We start from the raw sequence: 17,221 nt of genomic DNA, 5'->3' as shown, positions 1-17,221 counted from the left end.
TAAGGTTGCAGGTGTTTGCTGTCTGGAGTGTGCCACTGTGGTAATGACACTCATGCAGTTTCAGATTATTAGTTGCTACGTGTTGAATGCAAAATCATAAACTTTGTCTTGTCATGATCGTGTTTCAGTGTTACCTGGTGCAGCTACTCGGGGAGAAATACTTTTAAAGCTAAGTTATGCAACTAGACTGACCAATTCAGTCAATCCAATATTCATTTCTGTGTTTTTGAGTTTTTAATTTTACATATCAAGTATTTTTAAATCACAGGGGACTCTCCTCCGATCTGGTTTAATAAACAAAACTTGGTTTGGTCTCCCTACAGTTGTATATTTATACATCGTTTATATATAAAATAAAATGTGACACCATTTTAATTTTGAAAACCTCATCATATTCTAATGGATATTAAGTGCTGTGCTGCTACGATGGATCCTGCAGCTGTGAGTGAGCCTCACCTACTGATCACAGTTAATAGTGTCCATTTGTGTCCTTGGTATAGTCACTCTTTTTGTTATTAGACATCTTAGTATTAAAAAAAAAAGACAAACAAATTAAGTTGCAGTAAAAATGATACACTGACAAAATTGTGTCATGATTTATTTCAACAAAACGGGCAAACACGGGTAAACAGCAGTGCTGAATCTTCTCGAGTTCCTTGTCCGTCAGCTCAGAGGAAACAAATGCCTGAGCTTCATGCTTCATACTTGTTCCTGATGTTTCAGGTCCCACACAATCCAAATGTCCCCCGAGGCATTCATTCGTGCTGTGTCAGGTCTTTATGGACATCCAGCACGAGTAAAACAGTTTGGGGATCATTATTGGGTTCTGAAATTATAATCTTCTGGCAAATAGCTGCACAGTCAGAGTAAAGAAACATAAATGTCTTATAAAACGTCCCGCATTACAACAATAAGGTTAAAGCAACAGTCTTGTTTAAAGGGGAAACAGTAGAAGACAAAGTTTGACAGTCTTTAGACTTTTTCCTCCATGAAAACAGGCACAACACTAGATTCACTTAAAGTGCAATTTACAGGCAATTTCCACAACATCCTCTGTAGGACACTGTCATCATCAGTGCAGCAGAATGATTCTCACGTTAAATACTGTCCAAATTACCCAAACACCGCATCATCAAAAAAAAAAGAGGCAATGTATTTTCATCAAATTCAGGTTTGGCAGGAATAACTGTCACTAATGTAGTCCCCGGTCCTCTTGGGAGACAGGGCAGACTGTGGGTGAGCACAAAACGAAGCTACCGCAGAGCTGAAAAAGGCATTATGTAGAACCATCTTCAGTAAGGCAGAAGAATATTGTAGAAAATCATCAAGAGAACAATTCTGGCTAAAAGTGCCATTTTCAGCAGGAAGTCAACTTTTTTTTCTTCCAGTTGAGCCCATTAAGTGTTCCCGCAGTTTATTTCTAGTACACCAGGTACTTGACTTCAGAGTAGATGAGAGGAAACATGACTGTGCAGGCTCGGTACAGGATGGCTGTGCTCTTAAATAAAGCTCGGGGTTTGGTGCTCCAGGATTCAGACTTGAAGTTGAAGTAGATTGCATACAGCGCCACGGCAAAGAAGTGTCCAATAAGGGTCAGGGGTTTGGGCGACAATCTGTCCAAAAAAAAGAAAAAAGTCAAACTTACAACCCCCTAAATCGTATATCTAAAAGTGCTTTTAGATTTTGAAAATTATCAAAGACAAACAAAATTGAAGCAGTGAGGAAAAAGCCAGCATGGCTCTCTGAACACAGATTCCTCTAAAGCTCACTGACAAATGTGTAGTATATGTAAACACTTGCTGGGTGTTACATGAGAAACTCTTTATGTGATCAGACATTAACTACCTCCCAGCAGCAGTTGAAAGAGATGCATGCAGTGTGAGCTCTGGAGGATCTGACAGCAGAAACAAGCTTTTATGCTAGGCTAAGCTAGCAGTGTACCTGTTGTAATGTCACATGTCACAAGTCTCACTATTCCTATACTGAATAGGGATAGTGAAGGCAACCAGGTAAACTTCCGCAAATGTCAAACTCTTCTGTTCAGTTTGGTTTGCTGTGGAGGAAAGCGTTTAGCACTTACACTGAGAGGAGTCCAATAGGCCCAGCAACGCACTCTCCACCGAGCTTAAAGTACTGGAAGCAGGCCTTTCTCAGCTCATGAAGAGAATCTGAATAACAGGAAAAACATGGATGAGAATCCAAAGTACAATTAATGCAGATTTTGAATTTAGTAATAAAAGCCAACATTTATTATCTTCCATCAGTGCTTTTCATGTGCCATTAGACGGAGGCAGGCAGACACTCACTGTCAGTGGCTGCAAACAACTCATACAGCGCCTGGGCCAACACATTCACCACAAAAGAATGTGATGACTTGCGTTCCCAGTCGAATTTTTTCTTTGCCTGTTGAGAAGAGGAGGGGGGAAAAAAAGTGTGATATTGCACACATTTGGCTGCAGCTTCTTACCAACAGCAGAGGAAATAAAAGGACACAGAAAATCTGACAGCATAAATATAGCTGCGGCTTGCAGTCACACAAAATGTGACTTAGAAAAAACAAATCAATGAATGTGCTTTCTGTTATTTTTACACTACACAGTTTTGTTTTGTTTTTAATAATCCTTTGAATTTGGGGAAAGGTGTTCTAGTTACAGCAAGCAAATGTGTGCTCACCTGCAGCACGGCCCCGTCGTCATATAGATCGGTAATGCTCTTCAGCAGACTCCTCCAGATGCGAACGTCATTAAGAGCAACACTCATCCCTCCTCCCGTCAGAGGGTGCCTCATGTTGTAAGCATCACCCAGGAGGAGCACGCCTGCGAACAACAGACAGCTGTTTGTCTCGAATCTTATCTCCAGATGGTCTTTTTAATTTTCGGCACTTTAGCAAACATCTCAGCTGGAAGCGAAGCACATCTTTAAGAGTTATACTTGTCTCTCTTTGACGCATTCCAAAAAAATGGTTTCTCTAAGTTAAGCCTTTCTTACCCCGGATTCTACTTGTTTCCTAAAAGGTCAATAAAATCCTTATTTACCTCAAATACAAATGAACTGTTAATTAGTCCAAAGAGCTCTTTTCTTTTGTTTCTTTCACCTTACACGGAAACATACATAATCACAAAATCACAAACACACCTCGGGCCACTTCCAGCAGAAATCAGTCAGTCAATAAGACTTCAGTACCTGGCTTGTTGACAGGGGAGGGCGGTAGGAAGCTGGCAGGCATGGACCTGAGTCGATCGTTCTGTAGCGCCATCATGAAAGGCTCCTTTAGATGCTCTGAAGGAAGGAGAGAAAGGGAGAAGGCAGGAGGTCGGTCAGTGAGCCAGCTCTGTGGATGAAAGCCCAAAGGTGCACGCTGCGCACATGCACAGGGGAAAAAAAGAAAAAGCTTTTTTTTGGTTTCTGAATGTACATTTATCAATTCATCAGTGAGCCTGACTCCAGCATTCCAGCTGGACCTGTGTCAAGGTTACTGGGGTGGCTGCTTTAATACTGTGGCTTTGATATTTCAGCTGAATAGCAGAGCACACCGTGAATGTCAGTTCTGTCGACTGCAGCTTCCTGGGAGGTGCGCACCTTCTCCTCACCAGCAGCACTCTGAATGGTTTCCTGCTTCTGGCACCACGGTCTGACTGTTCTGATCTCCACATAACCTTCATTTGTCACTCAGCAGTGTTTTTTTCTCTCTTCTCTCTCTGCTTATCAGGGATTGTCACACAAAGACACAACCCTTCAAGAATAAATAAATTCTTTATCATTCACCTGGCAGCTGTGGGTAGATTTTCTCAGCCATGTACTCTGGCAGGTTACGAGGCATCTCCCCCCTGATATCCACGAGAACTCTGGTTTGAGAGGAGGAGATCTGGTAGATGAGCACTGGGCTGGGATTGGCCAGGACCAGCTCAGCGTGGTTTGCCTTAAACTGCGGACAGTCCTGCAGAGAAAAGTGGTGGATTCATTATTATTATTGTTTATCATATATTATTATTATACTACATATTAATGCTAACTAACTAGGTATTTCTCTTTACTATACAGTCTTTAAAAATATAACATATTTTGTGGTGAACTTGAAAGAAAGGCAGGTATGAAATGTAAAAGGTTTGAAGTAATAAGGCTTTGCATTGATTTTCAACCAATAAATCATTGGGCTGACCTTGAAGACCTTGGGAGGATGTATGCCATATTTTCATGGATTGCCAACATGACCCCACCCTACACCCCTAAAAGTTTTGGTTATGAGTTTTACAGTTCTGGGACGTTGTTTTCAGTTTTCTGTGGGAGCTCTAATGGAAAGGCAGTCACAACAGTTTCTTACAGCTGGTTGCAGACTGCTTTTCATCTTCTTCTAGTTTTGTGCACCTTTGTGTGATTTGTAATTCTTGTTTTAAAATTGAAAAATATACTCTTGGGGAAAAAAATGAATAGGATTCATCAGTAACAGAACACATTTCAGCGCGTCACTCTTTCAGCCTGAGCTCCACGTACCTTCATCAGGCATCCAACAAAGTGAGAGGAGATGCGAGCCTTCCCGGACACCAAGCTCTTTCTGAATTTGGAGAAGCAGCCGTCGGCCACCACAGTCAAAGCCGCGTGGACCTCCTGCGGGACACACAGTCATCACACACCCTCTGATGTAAATACGGTATTTCTTTCAGCAGGCAAGAGGGAAACACGAGGCGGTGTCTAACAGTTCTGCTGGTACCACTGAGCTCCCTCTTCTCACCTTGATGTCTCCAGTTTCTTTATCCTTGTACTGGACTCCAGTTACGCAGCCATCCTCTTCCTGCAAACTGGTCACGGTGCCTTCTATGAATGTGACACTAGGGGGCGCAATTAGACAGTTAGAAACGCCTGGACTTTCCTGCCCACAGAGCAGAGAGATCATAGAAAAGTAAAGACTGACTCCTTAAGCGCAATATGTGTCTCTGATTTAGCTGAATGTTAAATCTCTCTAACTGAAAGTCTGTCATTGTGTATAAAGACATACAGTGAGTAAACCAAGATTCTTATTATTACTCAGAGCAATCATGTAGGACAGAAGAGCAGGTCCTATATTCTTCTGTTCATATCAGCCACTTGGCACCTAAAATATTTCTTATTCGTGACTCTGCTTACTTTGGCTCGGCCATGGCGGCTCTCCTCAGGCCCATGATGAATCGGCCGTGATGAAAAGCTCGGCCACAGTGGATGTTTTTCTCCTGCTCTGGGTAGGGGATCTCCACCTCGGCGCCACTGTCTATGTCGTGGATCACATAGCCGTGCACCAGATGAGCATCCAGACCCTCCACTGAACCTGAAGCCGAACACAGAAACAGATAACTATTACACATCGCATATTCGCTATTTATTTAGTCCACAGATGACTCGGCGCAAAGGTTAAAAGTGGCTACGGTGGGTCAAATAACACAGGATCAGGTTGAAATGACTGGTGCGCACTGAAAGTCCAAAGTTACTGACAGGATACATTTGATGTCCTTAAAGAGTGACATCGAGATCTAGAAGTATTGCTCCAAGTATAATTTCATAAAGCTTTGAGGGAGCTGCTGGATTATATTTATTAATAAAAGTTCATATTATGTATGCATACTCTACACTAGTGCGTTTAGAACAGAGAGGGGAAAGCAGCAGCTTTTTCTAAATATCTGCCGCAGCTTTAAGTTTCTAACAGTATCATTTACAGCAAGATGGAGCCCCAAACACAACGTTAGACGGACCCCCAGCAAAAAGTAACCAGCCAACATCATGCTGAGTGCTGAAAAAACGACTAAATGAAGATCAAATGGGAAATATGAAAAGTTTTTTATCTTTATCTTCTTCTGTCTTTAACAGTTATTCTCTAAAAGGTGGGAGGATCGAGCCAAATATCGCTAGTATCAGCGCTAGTATTGGTGTTGGAACCATGTTATGCTTTGTTTTTCTTTTCTTTAACCTCCTAGGACCCTATGAGGACATCACATTTTGGGTTATTTATACTCAATTTTGGTTCAAAAATGCTCAATTTTTGTTTACAAGGGCCTGATATCCACTTACAAGGACATTATACTACTGTTCTATCGAAGTTTTAAACAAATATCCTCATATGTGGCTCTCATTTATCTTAGAAACAAAAATTAAGTTTAAAAAAATCTGATAATTCTTTGTTTTTACATTCATCAGGTCCCAATCAGCCCAAATATCAAAGAGAAATTAAAAATGCATGCCATGGAAGAGTTCGGTCTTAGGAGGTTAAGAAATGAAACATTTTATGATAACGTGAAACTTTATCTTCACTTAACTTTACCTTAAATTTACTGCTTAATTCTGATAGGTGTATGGAAATACGCGATATCACCTTTCAGTGAGGCCCACTCAGGGAACACAGCAAAGCAAAAATATATGACGGGCATGATAAATATTTTAAAGCCACAAAGAAAGAAATAATAATCGGCTTTTGACCTCATTGCTTTTGAAAAATAGTTTCCGAGGCGAAAGGCTTAAACTGTCATACAGGTGAGTGCTTGTGAAGTAACAGACCTTCCAGTCCGAGCTCTCTGAGTGCTTTATATCCTCCAGGCTGCAGCAGCTCCCCCACTATCCTGTCCGGCTCCTTCAGGTCCCTCTCCACCACCGTAACACTCCTGCCATCCCGGGCCAGGACGGCCGCCATCGCCGAGCCCAAAACCCCTGCCCCAACTATCACCACATCCGGGTCCCGCTCCCCAGGTGAGCCAGATGCTGAGGCACCGAGTGAGGCAGAGGAGCCCGTTTCCACTCTGTTCCTTGTTCTCCGGCCCTAAGAACAACCACACTTTCAATGTAGGTGTAAAACAGTCATATAAGCTCTGACCGGACACACTTCAAAACTTCCAGGCTTTCGGGAGAGCGAGAGAGAGAGAGAGAGGGGGGGGGGGGGGGGAGAAGAGTTCAATACAGCTGCTCAAAAAAACAAAAAAAAGAGGCAAAAAAAGAGGCAAAAAAAAAGAAGGAGGGGGACACTTAAATTAAACACCAGCTCTTGGTGAACAGGCTGAAAATCTTCACACCGTGTAATCTGTTGAGAACAAAATGACACGACAGTGGGGGCTGGATTCAAACTCAGGCCAAAAGTCTCCCAACAGCGGCTGTCTCCTGGTACCTCATCCACATTCTTGAGGCTGTTCTGGGGGACACAGCGAACCTTTTTGTAGAGGCACGTATGAATTTGCCATCCTGAAGGTTCTGGGCTACCTGTGCAACCCCACTATTATTCCGCCAGCAGTGACAATTACACTAGCAACAAACAAGTCTGGAGAGGAAGAAGAGAAGTGGTTTGGGCCACCACCTTTAAACTCTTCTATTTTGGGTGGGGTGGGGGGTGGATTATTCCCTATCCGGCACCTGCTGATCTTCTTCATGAGTACCAAAGCAAGTTTAACCGACTTTGTGTTAAATCTCTGTGATTTTTTTTTTTACTCTCTCTATAAAACATAAGTTGACCTGAATAGAAAATGAATCTAGTTTTCTGACTGTTATCACCCCGTGTGTCCCTTTGTTCCCATAATTAAACCTGGAGGAGTCCAGCTGAGGTGTCTTACCTTCTTGCAGCTCTTCTCTGTTTTCTCGCTCCTCGGCGTTGCAGTTTGGGGGATTAAGTGGTTGATAACAGGTAACAAAGACAGGCTGCTCAGGAAGAAATTAAGCACCCGAGAGACTCGGAGCTTCTGGCCGTGAAAATAGGCGATATACGAGAGCAGCAGGCCGGCTGTGAAGAATAAGGCTGCAACCATCGCAAGGTCTCTCTGAGCAAAACTCAACACCATGTTGGACTTCTTATAAAGGTACGTAAAGCTTGCTATTCCCAGGAAAGTCCACATCTTTTTTCTTTTTTTTTTTTTGATTTACAAAAAAGTAAATTAAGGCTAAAGTTCAAAAGTAGGAAGAAGAAAAAAAAGTTTTAGGCTGACAAAAAGGTTCAAATAATAATTGTTGTATTGTATATTTTTTTTAGGTTCCTCTGGAGTAAATTAGTGAGCCCGGAACCAGCAGGTATCTTTGTAAGTCATGGTCACCGGGTCACAGACAGCCGGAGTGATGCTGCTGAATATTTTATGACAATGACAAACACGGACCACTTTCGATTGGCTGCTTTCACATTCCGCCGCTCCCATTGCTCAGCCCTCCAATCAGGACAGACGTGATGGTGAGCAGAGCTCACGCTACGAGCTGATTGGTTGATCACGCCGGCACCGGGCCTCTTCTGGCCTGCTGATTGGACGGCGGTCCAGTAGGATGGTAGTATGATTTGATGTCAGTGGAAAAGGTGCGCTTTCTTTCTTTTCTACAGTTCAGAGGCTGAGTGGGAGCAAAGAGTGTTCATGTAGGACAGGAGTCCTGCTCCGCGTCACTCATAACCGCTGCCCACGCGCTCTGACCCGAGCAGATAAGAAAAGCCGCCAGTACGGAGTAAATCACAAATATAACTAGCCTGGACTAAAACACACCATAGTGAGAGTTTTAACGTCGACCGTCTTCTCGTCAAAGCGGTACTTCACAGTCCAGGTTTAAACCCTGAATCACACGCCCTGTTATCCGGGAAAAGGTGCAGAGTGAGAGCTCTTACTGAAGACAGCGCTGTCAGCGCTGTTTACGTAATACACATCCAATCAATCGATCAATCAAATCGACGATATCACACAGCTGGAGAAGCTGTGATAATGAGTCGTGTTTGTTTGGGTAGGATTAAAAAGCTGCTTCAGTCTGTAAGAGTTCAAATTATATAGAAAAAATATATGAAGAGTTACAAAGTGTGATGTTCTAATACATACAACACAGTCTGAGTTAAAATGCCTTCATCTCACATGTAAACACCTAAGTCAGCCTGCATATGTTAGATTAGATCTTTATTGAAGTCTGTTTTCATGCAGAAATGCGCAGTATTTTATAACTCCAGCCTCTAAATCATTTGCTGCATTTCTCACTAGAAGTGTTTTTTTAAACACTGCTAATTAAAACATGTCCTTGTAACTGTCTGAAGGTGTTACTTGGGACTAATAATAGTGTCTATTTCACTCCTTTTTTCTTAAATATTTCAAACTAATCAAGAAACTAACTACTCGATCAGTCCATAAACTACACCAACACATAACAGGTAAGAGGTATTTATGCTGTTAGCTTCAGCTCTGGAAGGGGCCTTTGTTTTTATAGACTTATGAATACTTTTGTTGTGTGATTTTAGTATTTTTGTGTGATTAAACGCTCTGAATATTACTTCCACTAGTGTTGAATCTATAAAATGACTAAATTGTTAGTCAATGATTAATATATCTGAGCAATGTAAATTCACCAGGTACACACTGTGCTATAGAAACCATGAAATAACAGTGTATGACAATAATAACGCATGCCAACAACTCCTCAAACACATATTGACAACATTTTTATTGAATTTAAGTGTCACTTCAAAAGTTTGCGTGACTACAAATGCATGACAGGACTAAGTAAAGTACAGTGTTGAAAATGAGTGGGCTTTCCTACAAGTAAGGCATCACCTGACGGCCAATGCTGCATATGCAGAGGTGTTTTGATCATATGTAGTGGTTAAAGACGGAGTCATACTTTTCTTGCTTCCCTGATGTTACTTCTGGCTCACCGTTCTGCTTGATGAAATCCTGAAATAACAAAAAGACACATCATGTAGAGTTGCTACAAATATAAACTCCAGTTTAAATATAAGCTCAAGCTGAGTCTTACCTCCATCTCCTCTAAGGTGGCAGTACCATTCTCCACCTTCTGTCCGAGGCCATGACTAAAGCTTGAGTACCGCTCCTGTTTAACATTACACATAACTTGCATTTTCCTATTAATATTATTAACGTATACTTTACACTCAAGTAGCTGCACACATACCCGCATCATACTAGCAATAACCCCATCCTCAATGATGTGAACGGCGTTCCTGAGTCCTCTTGCAAAGGCGTCCATGACTCTGATGTGACTAATGAACAGGTCCTCGAGGTCAGTGGACTCTATGTGCGCCTTTGCAACAAAGTTCAATCCTCCTGGATGCAGGCCGCCTTGTTCAACAATCACCTGGACACACAGAGGAACGAGGAAGTTCGATTATCTCTCATCTAATGTTATTAACAGTGAAACCATTGATCTAAAAATTCATCCTTTTTCATCCAATTCATCCAAGCCAAGCTTTGTTTTAATCTAATCTGGCATCATTCTAACAGATGCTAGATTAATGATTGATTCATCTAAACTAGCCATAGTAACTCATAAAGTGCAGTTTTAGAATTTTTATTGTTTTGAGCTCACATAGATTTAGACATAAAGAGTACATGTCATATTGTGGGGACCCAGCAATGCATAGCTAATGTTAAGTATTGGCTTGTTGTCCAGTACTAATGTATTATCTGAAAAAGGCTCACTGCCAGTAATGCACATGCCAAGCTTCAACACAGACTGCACTAGATAATCTCTGGCACTGGAAGCTTTCTGGTCATTTTCTAATAATATACTATTGTAAGTGACCAGAGTTCTGTTGACCAATCATCTTTGAGTAGGCTTTAGTTTCACACTAAACGGTCAATATGGATCGCAATCATCAGATATTCACTTGTAGCCAGGCAACACTGGAAGAGATAAAAAAAAAAAAAAAACAACACTGGCTACTGCTCCAAGTAGCCAAATCAACAACCAACCTAATAAGCTCTCAAATTACTGTCATCTTCTGTCCAGTCTGCAACATTTACTTAGAATTTCATTTTATCAGAGGCAGGCAGACCAATTCTTTTGATGAGCATTACTGTATGCCATCTCCCAAGCACAAATCAGATTATAAAGCTAGCAACTACCTAGCTAACAATAAACATGCCACAGCACTTAGCTGCTAAAGACTTTTTCTACACTTTCCTAATGAGGAAGGAAGAAAAGTGCCTGCCTGACAGAAATTTCCAGTCAGCAGCTAGCTAGTGAACAGAGGACTCAGCTAATAGTAATACATATTTTTACTGGACCCCAACCAACCTACACTACCTCTAAAGGAAGAGTGATCGCTGGATTTATATTTGTTGTATATTGTTGTACATGCGAGGCATCAAGAAAGTGTAACCACCTATTTAATCATTCCAACTGCTGCAGTTTACCAAATCTTGTAAATTTCACCTAAAATATAGCAAACTTAACTTATATTGACTAACATCACTTTAAATAAACCGTTATATATTTAGTTAGCTTACTTTCATGACCAAGGTGGTGTTCCTGATGTCCAGGAGGCACTGATCTGTGTCCCACCCCAGGTAAGGATAGCCTGTGTTGGAGTCAATCGATCCCAGCATCCCAAAACTGTGCACCAGCAAGCAAGAATGATTAAAAAAACAAAACAAACAAAAAGCATGAACATGCTACAAAGTTAGACTTCGGTTACTTCACAAGAGAGTGACTCACGCAGATGCCATGACAATATCGTGTCCTCCTAGAGTGGTGTGGTTGGGCTCAATTTTTAACTTAAAGTCACTGTCCAAACCAAAATGCTTTAGGAATCCTATAAGACTCATTGCATCTACAGAAAACAACAGACATAAGATGCAACACTGAAGAAGCGTATTGGCTTAGGTTACTTTATGATGAGCTTTGGAAGCCTCACCGTAATCATACTGGTGTTTGCTGGGCTCCTTTTGTTGGGGCGCAATCAGAAACTGACAACTCAACCCAATCTTCTCTTTGTAGTCTGCAGACAAACACGCAGACATGAAACAGAACAGACACAGCTGACAAACTCAAAACTCAAAGCCTGTCTGCTGTTCACGTGCACACTTACTGACAGCCATTTTGAAGAAGATGGCCATGTGATTGAGTTCAACAGCAACATCAGTGTTATGGATGGAGTGGAAACCTCTTCCTCCCCAAAAAACTAAAAAGCCAAAAATGTGCCGATTAAAGCGCCACTTACACAGAAGAGTCACAACATTACAAGATCGTAACCATCAAATCCATCATACCAAAGTTTTCTGCACCCAGCTTCTTGGCGATTTCCAGACTTTTTTTCACCTGAGCACCAGCATAGGCCAGCACATGGCAGTCAGGGTTAGTGGCTGCACCATTCATGTACCTGTAGTACGATGTTTATAGACAGAAATCTGCATAACTGACTGAACCATTCATAACTTTCTGTGCTCCTGAAACTCAGGTTTAACAAAAAAAGAAAAAAGTGAGGTTTAAGGTATGACTACAGTGTTAACCTTAAGTGAGTAAAGAGGTTACAGGTGATCCACAGCAACTTCACTCCAGTCTGGTTCTGTAGCTTGAGAGCCAGGTCTGTTATTTCATCCAGATTGCGGTTGGACTCCTCCAGCGTGGAGCCCTCAGGGGCAATGTCTCTGTCGGGGGCACAGGGCTAAGCACTCAATTTCAGAGCACCAGAATAATACAGTATACAGATACTATTACCACTGAGTGAAAATACCCTCTTATCTCCCAGACCGTACAATTATACATAAAATTGTCACAGAAAACATGTAGAAATAAAAGCATATGAGGTGATTATACTGTAGATAATCAGGGAATGTGGATAAAAATGTTCGTAATCCTCATATAGTTAATGCAATACTTTTGTTAAAACCCTTCAATTAAAACTGAAAGTCTGCACTTTAGTCACATCAGGACCTTTTCATTTTAAAATCATGATGGTAGTGTGCAGAAGCAGGTCTACAAAAATACTGGTGGCTGCCAGTGCTACCCCTCAGCCTCATCGTAGATGCACCTACAGTATAAATTAGATAATGTTAGGTCATTTTGAGAAAACCTGACCTCTGACCTTGAATTCAAGGCCACCGAGACTGAAACTCTTCTGATTGTTAGTAGATGCAGCTTTGGAATGAATGTGAAAATCCTATCTCACCTCATTCTCAAGTTATCGCATTCCCAAACTCAGATGTCCACGCCATGTAAGAGCTGAGTTTGTGTCTGTCCATAATTGTGACATGGATGAAGTTCCAACCATATTTTGAGCCTAATCAAAGCATCCTGGTAGTTCTAAGTATATCTGAAGAAAACTACAGCCCAGACTGCACTGGCTATTTTCATGAATTCAATGTATAACTACATGCACCCCATAAACATGGTACATTATGTTCTTCTACATTCCACCAGAACTTTGTCAGGTCAGGGTGAAATCAAGATAACTTCAGCTTTCTTACCTGTCATGGAAAGTGTAGTATTTTACCTGTGAAAACAAACAGACGTCAATGAGGAATTATACTGTGATCTGGTCAGCTCTGAGATATTAAAAGCCTCACTCCAAGCTTGGTGAAAAACTCAAAGGCTGCACAGAGTCGCTTCCTGGCTGATTTCATAGGAGACCCTTTATTCCAGAGCCGGTGGTGGGTTGGAACTCCAAAAGGACCGGCACCTACCAAACAGAAAACAAGGCAATATTACAAAGGAGATGTGCTGATCTGAGAAAAGTAAAACTGTATGTGTGCATGAGTCAAAGCCTGCGGGACACATTTGTAACCATCGACCCTCAGACTGTTTAATGAGTTGCACGAGTGTTGGCTAAATCGCAACATTACCCGGTCCACAGAAAGAGTGCCAGTAGCAGACTGAAAACCTCAACCAGTCCTCCATCGTCCTCCCCATCAGCACTTGCACACAGGAACACCGAGCTCCACACAGCCTTACACAACTCTAACTGTGCAGTCAAAACCATGACACAAACAGAGTTAGGTCAGCATGTTATTGTATTAACCTCCTGAGTGGCCCCGGAGCAAAAATGTACAGCTGACATTATGATTTTACCAGTACTTTGTGATCTCTGTTCTGGTAGTTCATTATTATTATTATTCATCTTGGGAAGATGGGAAGAAATACATTTTTAAACAAGTTATTTAACTCAGAGTGAAGATCATATAAGAGTGGTAAAAGACCACAGACTGCAGCAGGACACTAAGCTTTAAGGTCTATAAACCCTTTTGGCCTCCCTCCCTCACACACACTTTACCGTTTCAAAAATCTCTGTTTACCTGCAAAGAACTTCTCCTGCGCTGCCATTTTTCGGTCCGCACTACGAGCCCTGCCAGCAGGCGCTAATTTCTTTTGTCTTCCTCCCTCGTTGGTTCCACTACGCGGCCTCTGAACATGTACAGGTTTTCAAGATTCAGCAAAAGTTCGTGCAATACCAAAATTACCTTAACTATTATCAGTGCATATTATTTGAAAACAGTGATATATATAATTACATCCGAATGTGGCGACCCGTATCGTCTTTGAATTTGAATCTACATGTTTTGCTTGTTCACAGTCACACTGCAAAATGGGCGCACTGTTCATTTGGACATCAATTTATTTTTCATTCACTGGTCAAGGTTTGATCTAGCTTTAATGAGTCAAAAAAACTTCATAATGGTCACAAAGTGATGCAACTATTGGATATAGAGTGCATTTTAAGTGCCACTTGTACATCTGTACAAAATAAGACATTTGAGACTGCATGCTGACAAATGTCAGGGTTACTTGAACAATTATATACCTGGCTTTAGGTTCTAACACATTTTAGTCACACAGACTTATAATGTCATCTATGAACTTTTACCTATATAAAGTATACAGTACTATAGTGGAAAAGGGGCATAATATTTACCTTAATACACTGCAACGGCTGCACAGCAGCCAGTGGGTTCCCATCTTTTTGACACTGGTCCCATTCCAGAATCTTTAAGATAAAATATTTATAAAGTATGAGTTTTTATTCTTATGTAATAAAATTACTTAATGGCGTTTTCTCTGAAAATCAATCAATCTAGCAACAGTACTTGATATGGATGTCTTAAAATCTCTGCCAGGTCTACAGGTTATTAATGTAATTACTTAAACATATTTATTTCTATTTTGCTAATGTACTGTTTGTCTTTTAGTTGCTAATAAAAAAATTGCTGATTTTAAACACTATTTAACTACAACACAAACAGTTAATACATACCCAATTTTTAATGTCAACCGTCATACTAAACCAGTAAAATCCGGAACACACTGCTGCTAGCGTTTTCTGTATGCCAGTGTGTCCTCCTATTGGACATGAATGAAACCCATGAAAGATCCTCCTGGCATCGTCCATGGTTTTAACTACTCTTCTGGTTCCAAAAAAAGAGTTCTCCATCTACAGAAAAAAAAACTATTTACAATGTATTTAACCAAATATGTGATTTGTTAATATTAACAAAAAATTACTGACCATTCAGTTTGAATTTTGAGGCATATCTTCTGAGGTTTTGCCTCTGAGCCTTGTCATATTCTGAAGGGTAGGACCCAGCAGAAAGTAACGAGTATATCTCTTCCCATTTCTTCTCCATATCTACAAACGTAAACAGACATTTTCTTTTGAGCTTCAATATGTGCAGCAAACAATGCATACAATTTAACCTATTAAATAACCACATTACCTAAGTAGACTTAACAGAATATAACGGTCTTATCACTCAGCAAGAATGCACTGCAAACTTTCTAACTTTCTAGATAACATCATATGTGTACAAGCTTAAATCATGACTTGAAACTAGACTTAACCGAAGCTGCAAATTCGATAATTTTGTGGAAAACGCAGACAGCACGTTCACTTTAAAATTAACAAACATTCACAATGGCTTAAAAAAATCAAGTATCCACGGCAATAAAGTATCAATACTTACCTATTTTCCAAATATCAAAAACGTAGCATGAAATTACAGGGGGACGCTATCCCTGAAAATTCCGGGTTTGTGTTGTGCGCATGCGCAGCTCATGCGCAGAAGCAATGGATAGGATGGTTTGTCAGGTAGGATGGATTATCAGAACACAACCGCATCATCGCTGCAGATGAAGGTTTGCACATTTTAAGTGGCAGTTGTAAATTTTATAACCTGTAAAGAGAATTAGTGAAACAAATTCATTCATTTTTCTTTCTACTATATCCGCCCGTCCCTTTTTTTACATGAACAACTACAGAAACCACTTGTTCTTTTTGATGGCTAAAACGAAATGGTGCTTTACCGCCACCAACTGGCAGGGAGTGGGAATAACAAACAAGAAGCGTTCATATTCTCTTAAATTGGAAACATTACAACATCTGCATTTCCCGGAGGGGTAGAATTGCAAGGTATCCATCGTCCATCTTTTTAGCACTGCTACTTGAAGCCCACTATAGCGCAAATGCTTACACATTCATAGGCCAATAGTAATATAATAATAGACAATAAAAATATAATCCAAGCAACACAGTGCTTCCAAATCTTGTTTTTCTTTCCTTACACGTTCATTGCTCATACATAAAGGATGAGTGAGTGTGTAACCATCAGTTCAGCCAGTGTTGAAAGTGCAGAGAAAACATAAATATCGTAGAACTAACAGGAGAGTGAGAAGATCCTATGAAACTTGAGAAATCATTGGTGGACTAAACATATGACATGACAGGTCGCCCTCACTGCTGCTGAAAGTGGCACACTTTTGCCCAACGGCATGCCATTAAATGGCAGCAGCAGGAAGAATGCCAGAGTGCACAGAAAAAAAATGTATCTGAAAAGCAGTTTCTTCAAAAAACATAACAAAACAACAACAAAAAACCCCAAACAATCTGCATCAGAGACAAAAACTGGCTAAGAAAACAACCAGGTTACAGAAACAAGTTTAATGTTCATTTCTGTCAGAGGGATGTGGACTCAGTCACTGGATTAAAATCCCATTCAGTCAAATATTAGTTTTTATCACCATGGTAGCTTTACTCATCCCTATTTCCTACAGAAATAATGACAGTCAGGTAGATATTTATAGACATTTACCTCCAACATCATTGTTGCTCAGTGGAACTGTGCTGTACTATAAACACACAGTGACGCTGAATTCAACCAAAATAGGAAACTAATAAAGTACATCAGCTCCTTGGCTGCCAACAAGTGATGTATCACCTGACTTGTGGCTAGAATTAGCTAAAAAGCTAAAATAAGCTAATATTCTCCAGTGATTAGCTTATGTTCTTGGTGCTGTTGAGAGAACAAAGGTGGATAAGCAAACGCTTTTTAAGTCACATAAATAACCTCGCATTATCAGAGCAATTTTTACATTTGCTTGCCAATGTTTCAGGTAAAATGTGTTTTAAATCAGCACCACAGATATGTATCATGAAGTTACAGCTACAAAAGTTTTATACATTAATGACGAGCAGCGCTGCTGAAGCATGCAACACCTTTGTGTGCCTGCACTGTAACATCTAGAACTGGACATT

General features: G+C 40.7%; 2 protein-coding genes across 2 annotated transcripts; both read right to left on the bottom strand.

Moving 5' to 3' along the window:
- Window positions 1-592: 592 nt before the first annotated feature.
- On the bottom strand, window positions 593-8,062 carry sqlea (squalene epoxidase a). The gene is made up of 11 exons (XM_086310493.1): window positions 7,560-8,062; window positions 6,520-6,778; window positions 5,122-5,299; window positions 4,730-4,826; window positions 4,492-4,605; window positions 3,766-3,937; window positions 3,184-3,279; window positions 2,674-2,816; window positions 2,307-2,403; window positions 2,081-2,168; window positions 593-1,613 (listed from the first exon to the last, which is right to left on the bottom strand). Exons 1-11 carry the CDS (start codon window positions 7,836-7,838, stop codon window positions 1,421-1,423), a joined length of 1,716 nt encoding a protein of 571 aa, XP_086166619.1. The 5' UTR covers window positions 7,839-8,062; the 3' UTR covers window positions 593-1,420.
- A 1,325-nt stretch (window positions 8,063-9,387) lies between these two features.
- Window positions 9,388-15,792, bottom strand: LOC147318522 (uncharacterized). Its single transcript, XM_086310492.1, has 17 exons — window positions 15,654-15,792; window positions 15,200-15,319; window positions 14,948-15,124; window positions 14,609-14,680; window positions 13,992-14,100; window positions 13,542-13,660; window positions 13,266-13,378; window positions 13,167-13,192; window positions 12,210-12,347; window positions 11,970-12,079; window positions 11,789-11,881; window positions 11,615-11,698; window positions 11,416-11,530; window positions 11,208-11,313; window positions 9,871-10,053; window positions 9,715-9,789; window positions 9,388-9,632 (listed from the first exon to the last, which is right to left on the bottom strand). Exons 6-17 carry the CDS (start codon window positions 13,606-13,608, stop codon window positions 9,549-9,551), a joined length of 1,194 nt encoding a protein of 397 aa, XP_086166618.1. The 5' UTR covers window positions 13,609-13,660; window positions 13,992-14,100; window positions 14,609-14,680; window positions 14,948-15,124; window positions 15,200-15,319; window positions 15,654-15,792; the 3' UTR covers window positions 9,388-9,548.
- Window positions 15,793-17,221: the final 1,429 nt, after the last annotated feature.

The sequence above is a fragment of the Aulonocara sp. 'chitande type north' Nkhata Bay genome, linkage group LG11 (genome assembly GCF_057382095.1).
Source record: "Aulonocara sp. 'chitande type north' Nkhata Bay isolate Kocher_YH1m ecotype deep benthic linkage group LG11, A_spYH_male_GT1.1, whole genome shotgun sequence".
NCBI classification, from domain to species: domain Eukaryota; kingdom Metazoa; phylum Chordata; class Actinopteri; order Cichliformes; family Cichlidae; genus Aulonocara; species Aulonocara sp. 'chitande type north' Nkhata Bay.
This window is presented reverse-complemented; position numbering and strand designations above follow the sequence as displayed.

Bases quoted from the DNA above. Each gene is read 5' to 3' on its own strand.
- sqlea (XM_086310493.1), bottom strand. From the start codon at position 7,838: ATGTGGACTTTCCTGGGAATAGCAAGCTTTACGTACCTTTATAAGAAG. The intron at 4,606-4,729 runs GTGAGAAGAGGG...TGTGTCCCGCAG, and splicing joins AAGAAACTGGAGACATCAAG to GAGGTCCACGCGGCTTTGAC. The intron at 2,404-2,673 runs GTGAGCACACAT...TCTTCTCAACAG, and splicing joins ACGACGGGGCCGTGCTGCAG to GCAAAGAAAAAATTCGACTG.
- LOC147318522 (XM_086310492.1), bottom strand. From the start codon at position 13,608: ATGGGGAGGACGATGGAGGACTGGTTGAGGTTTTCAGTCTGCTACTGG. The intron at 12,080-12,209 runs GTTAACACTGTA...ATCGTACTACAG, and splicing joins AACCTCTTTACTCACTTAAG to GTACATGAATGGTGCAGCCA. The intron at 10,054-11,207 runs GTAAGCTAACTA...CTGTGTGTCCAG, and splicing joins ACACCACCTTGGTCATGAAA to GTGATTGTTGAACAAGGCGG.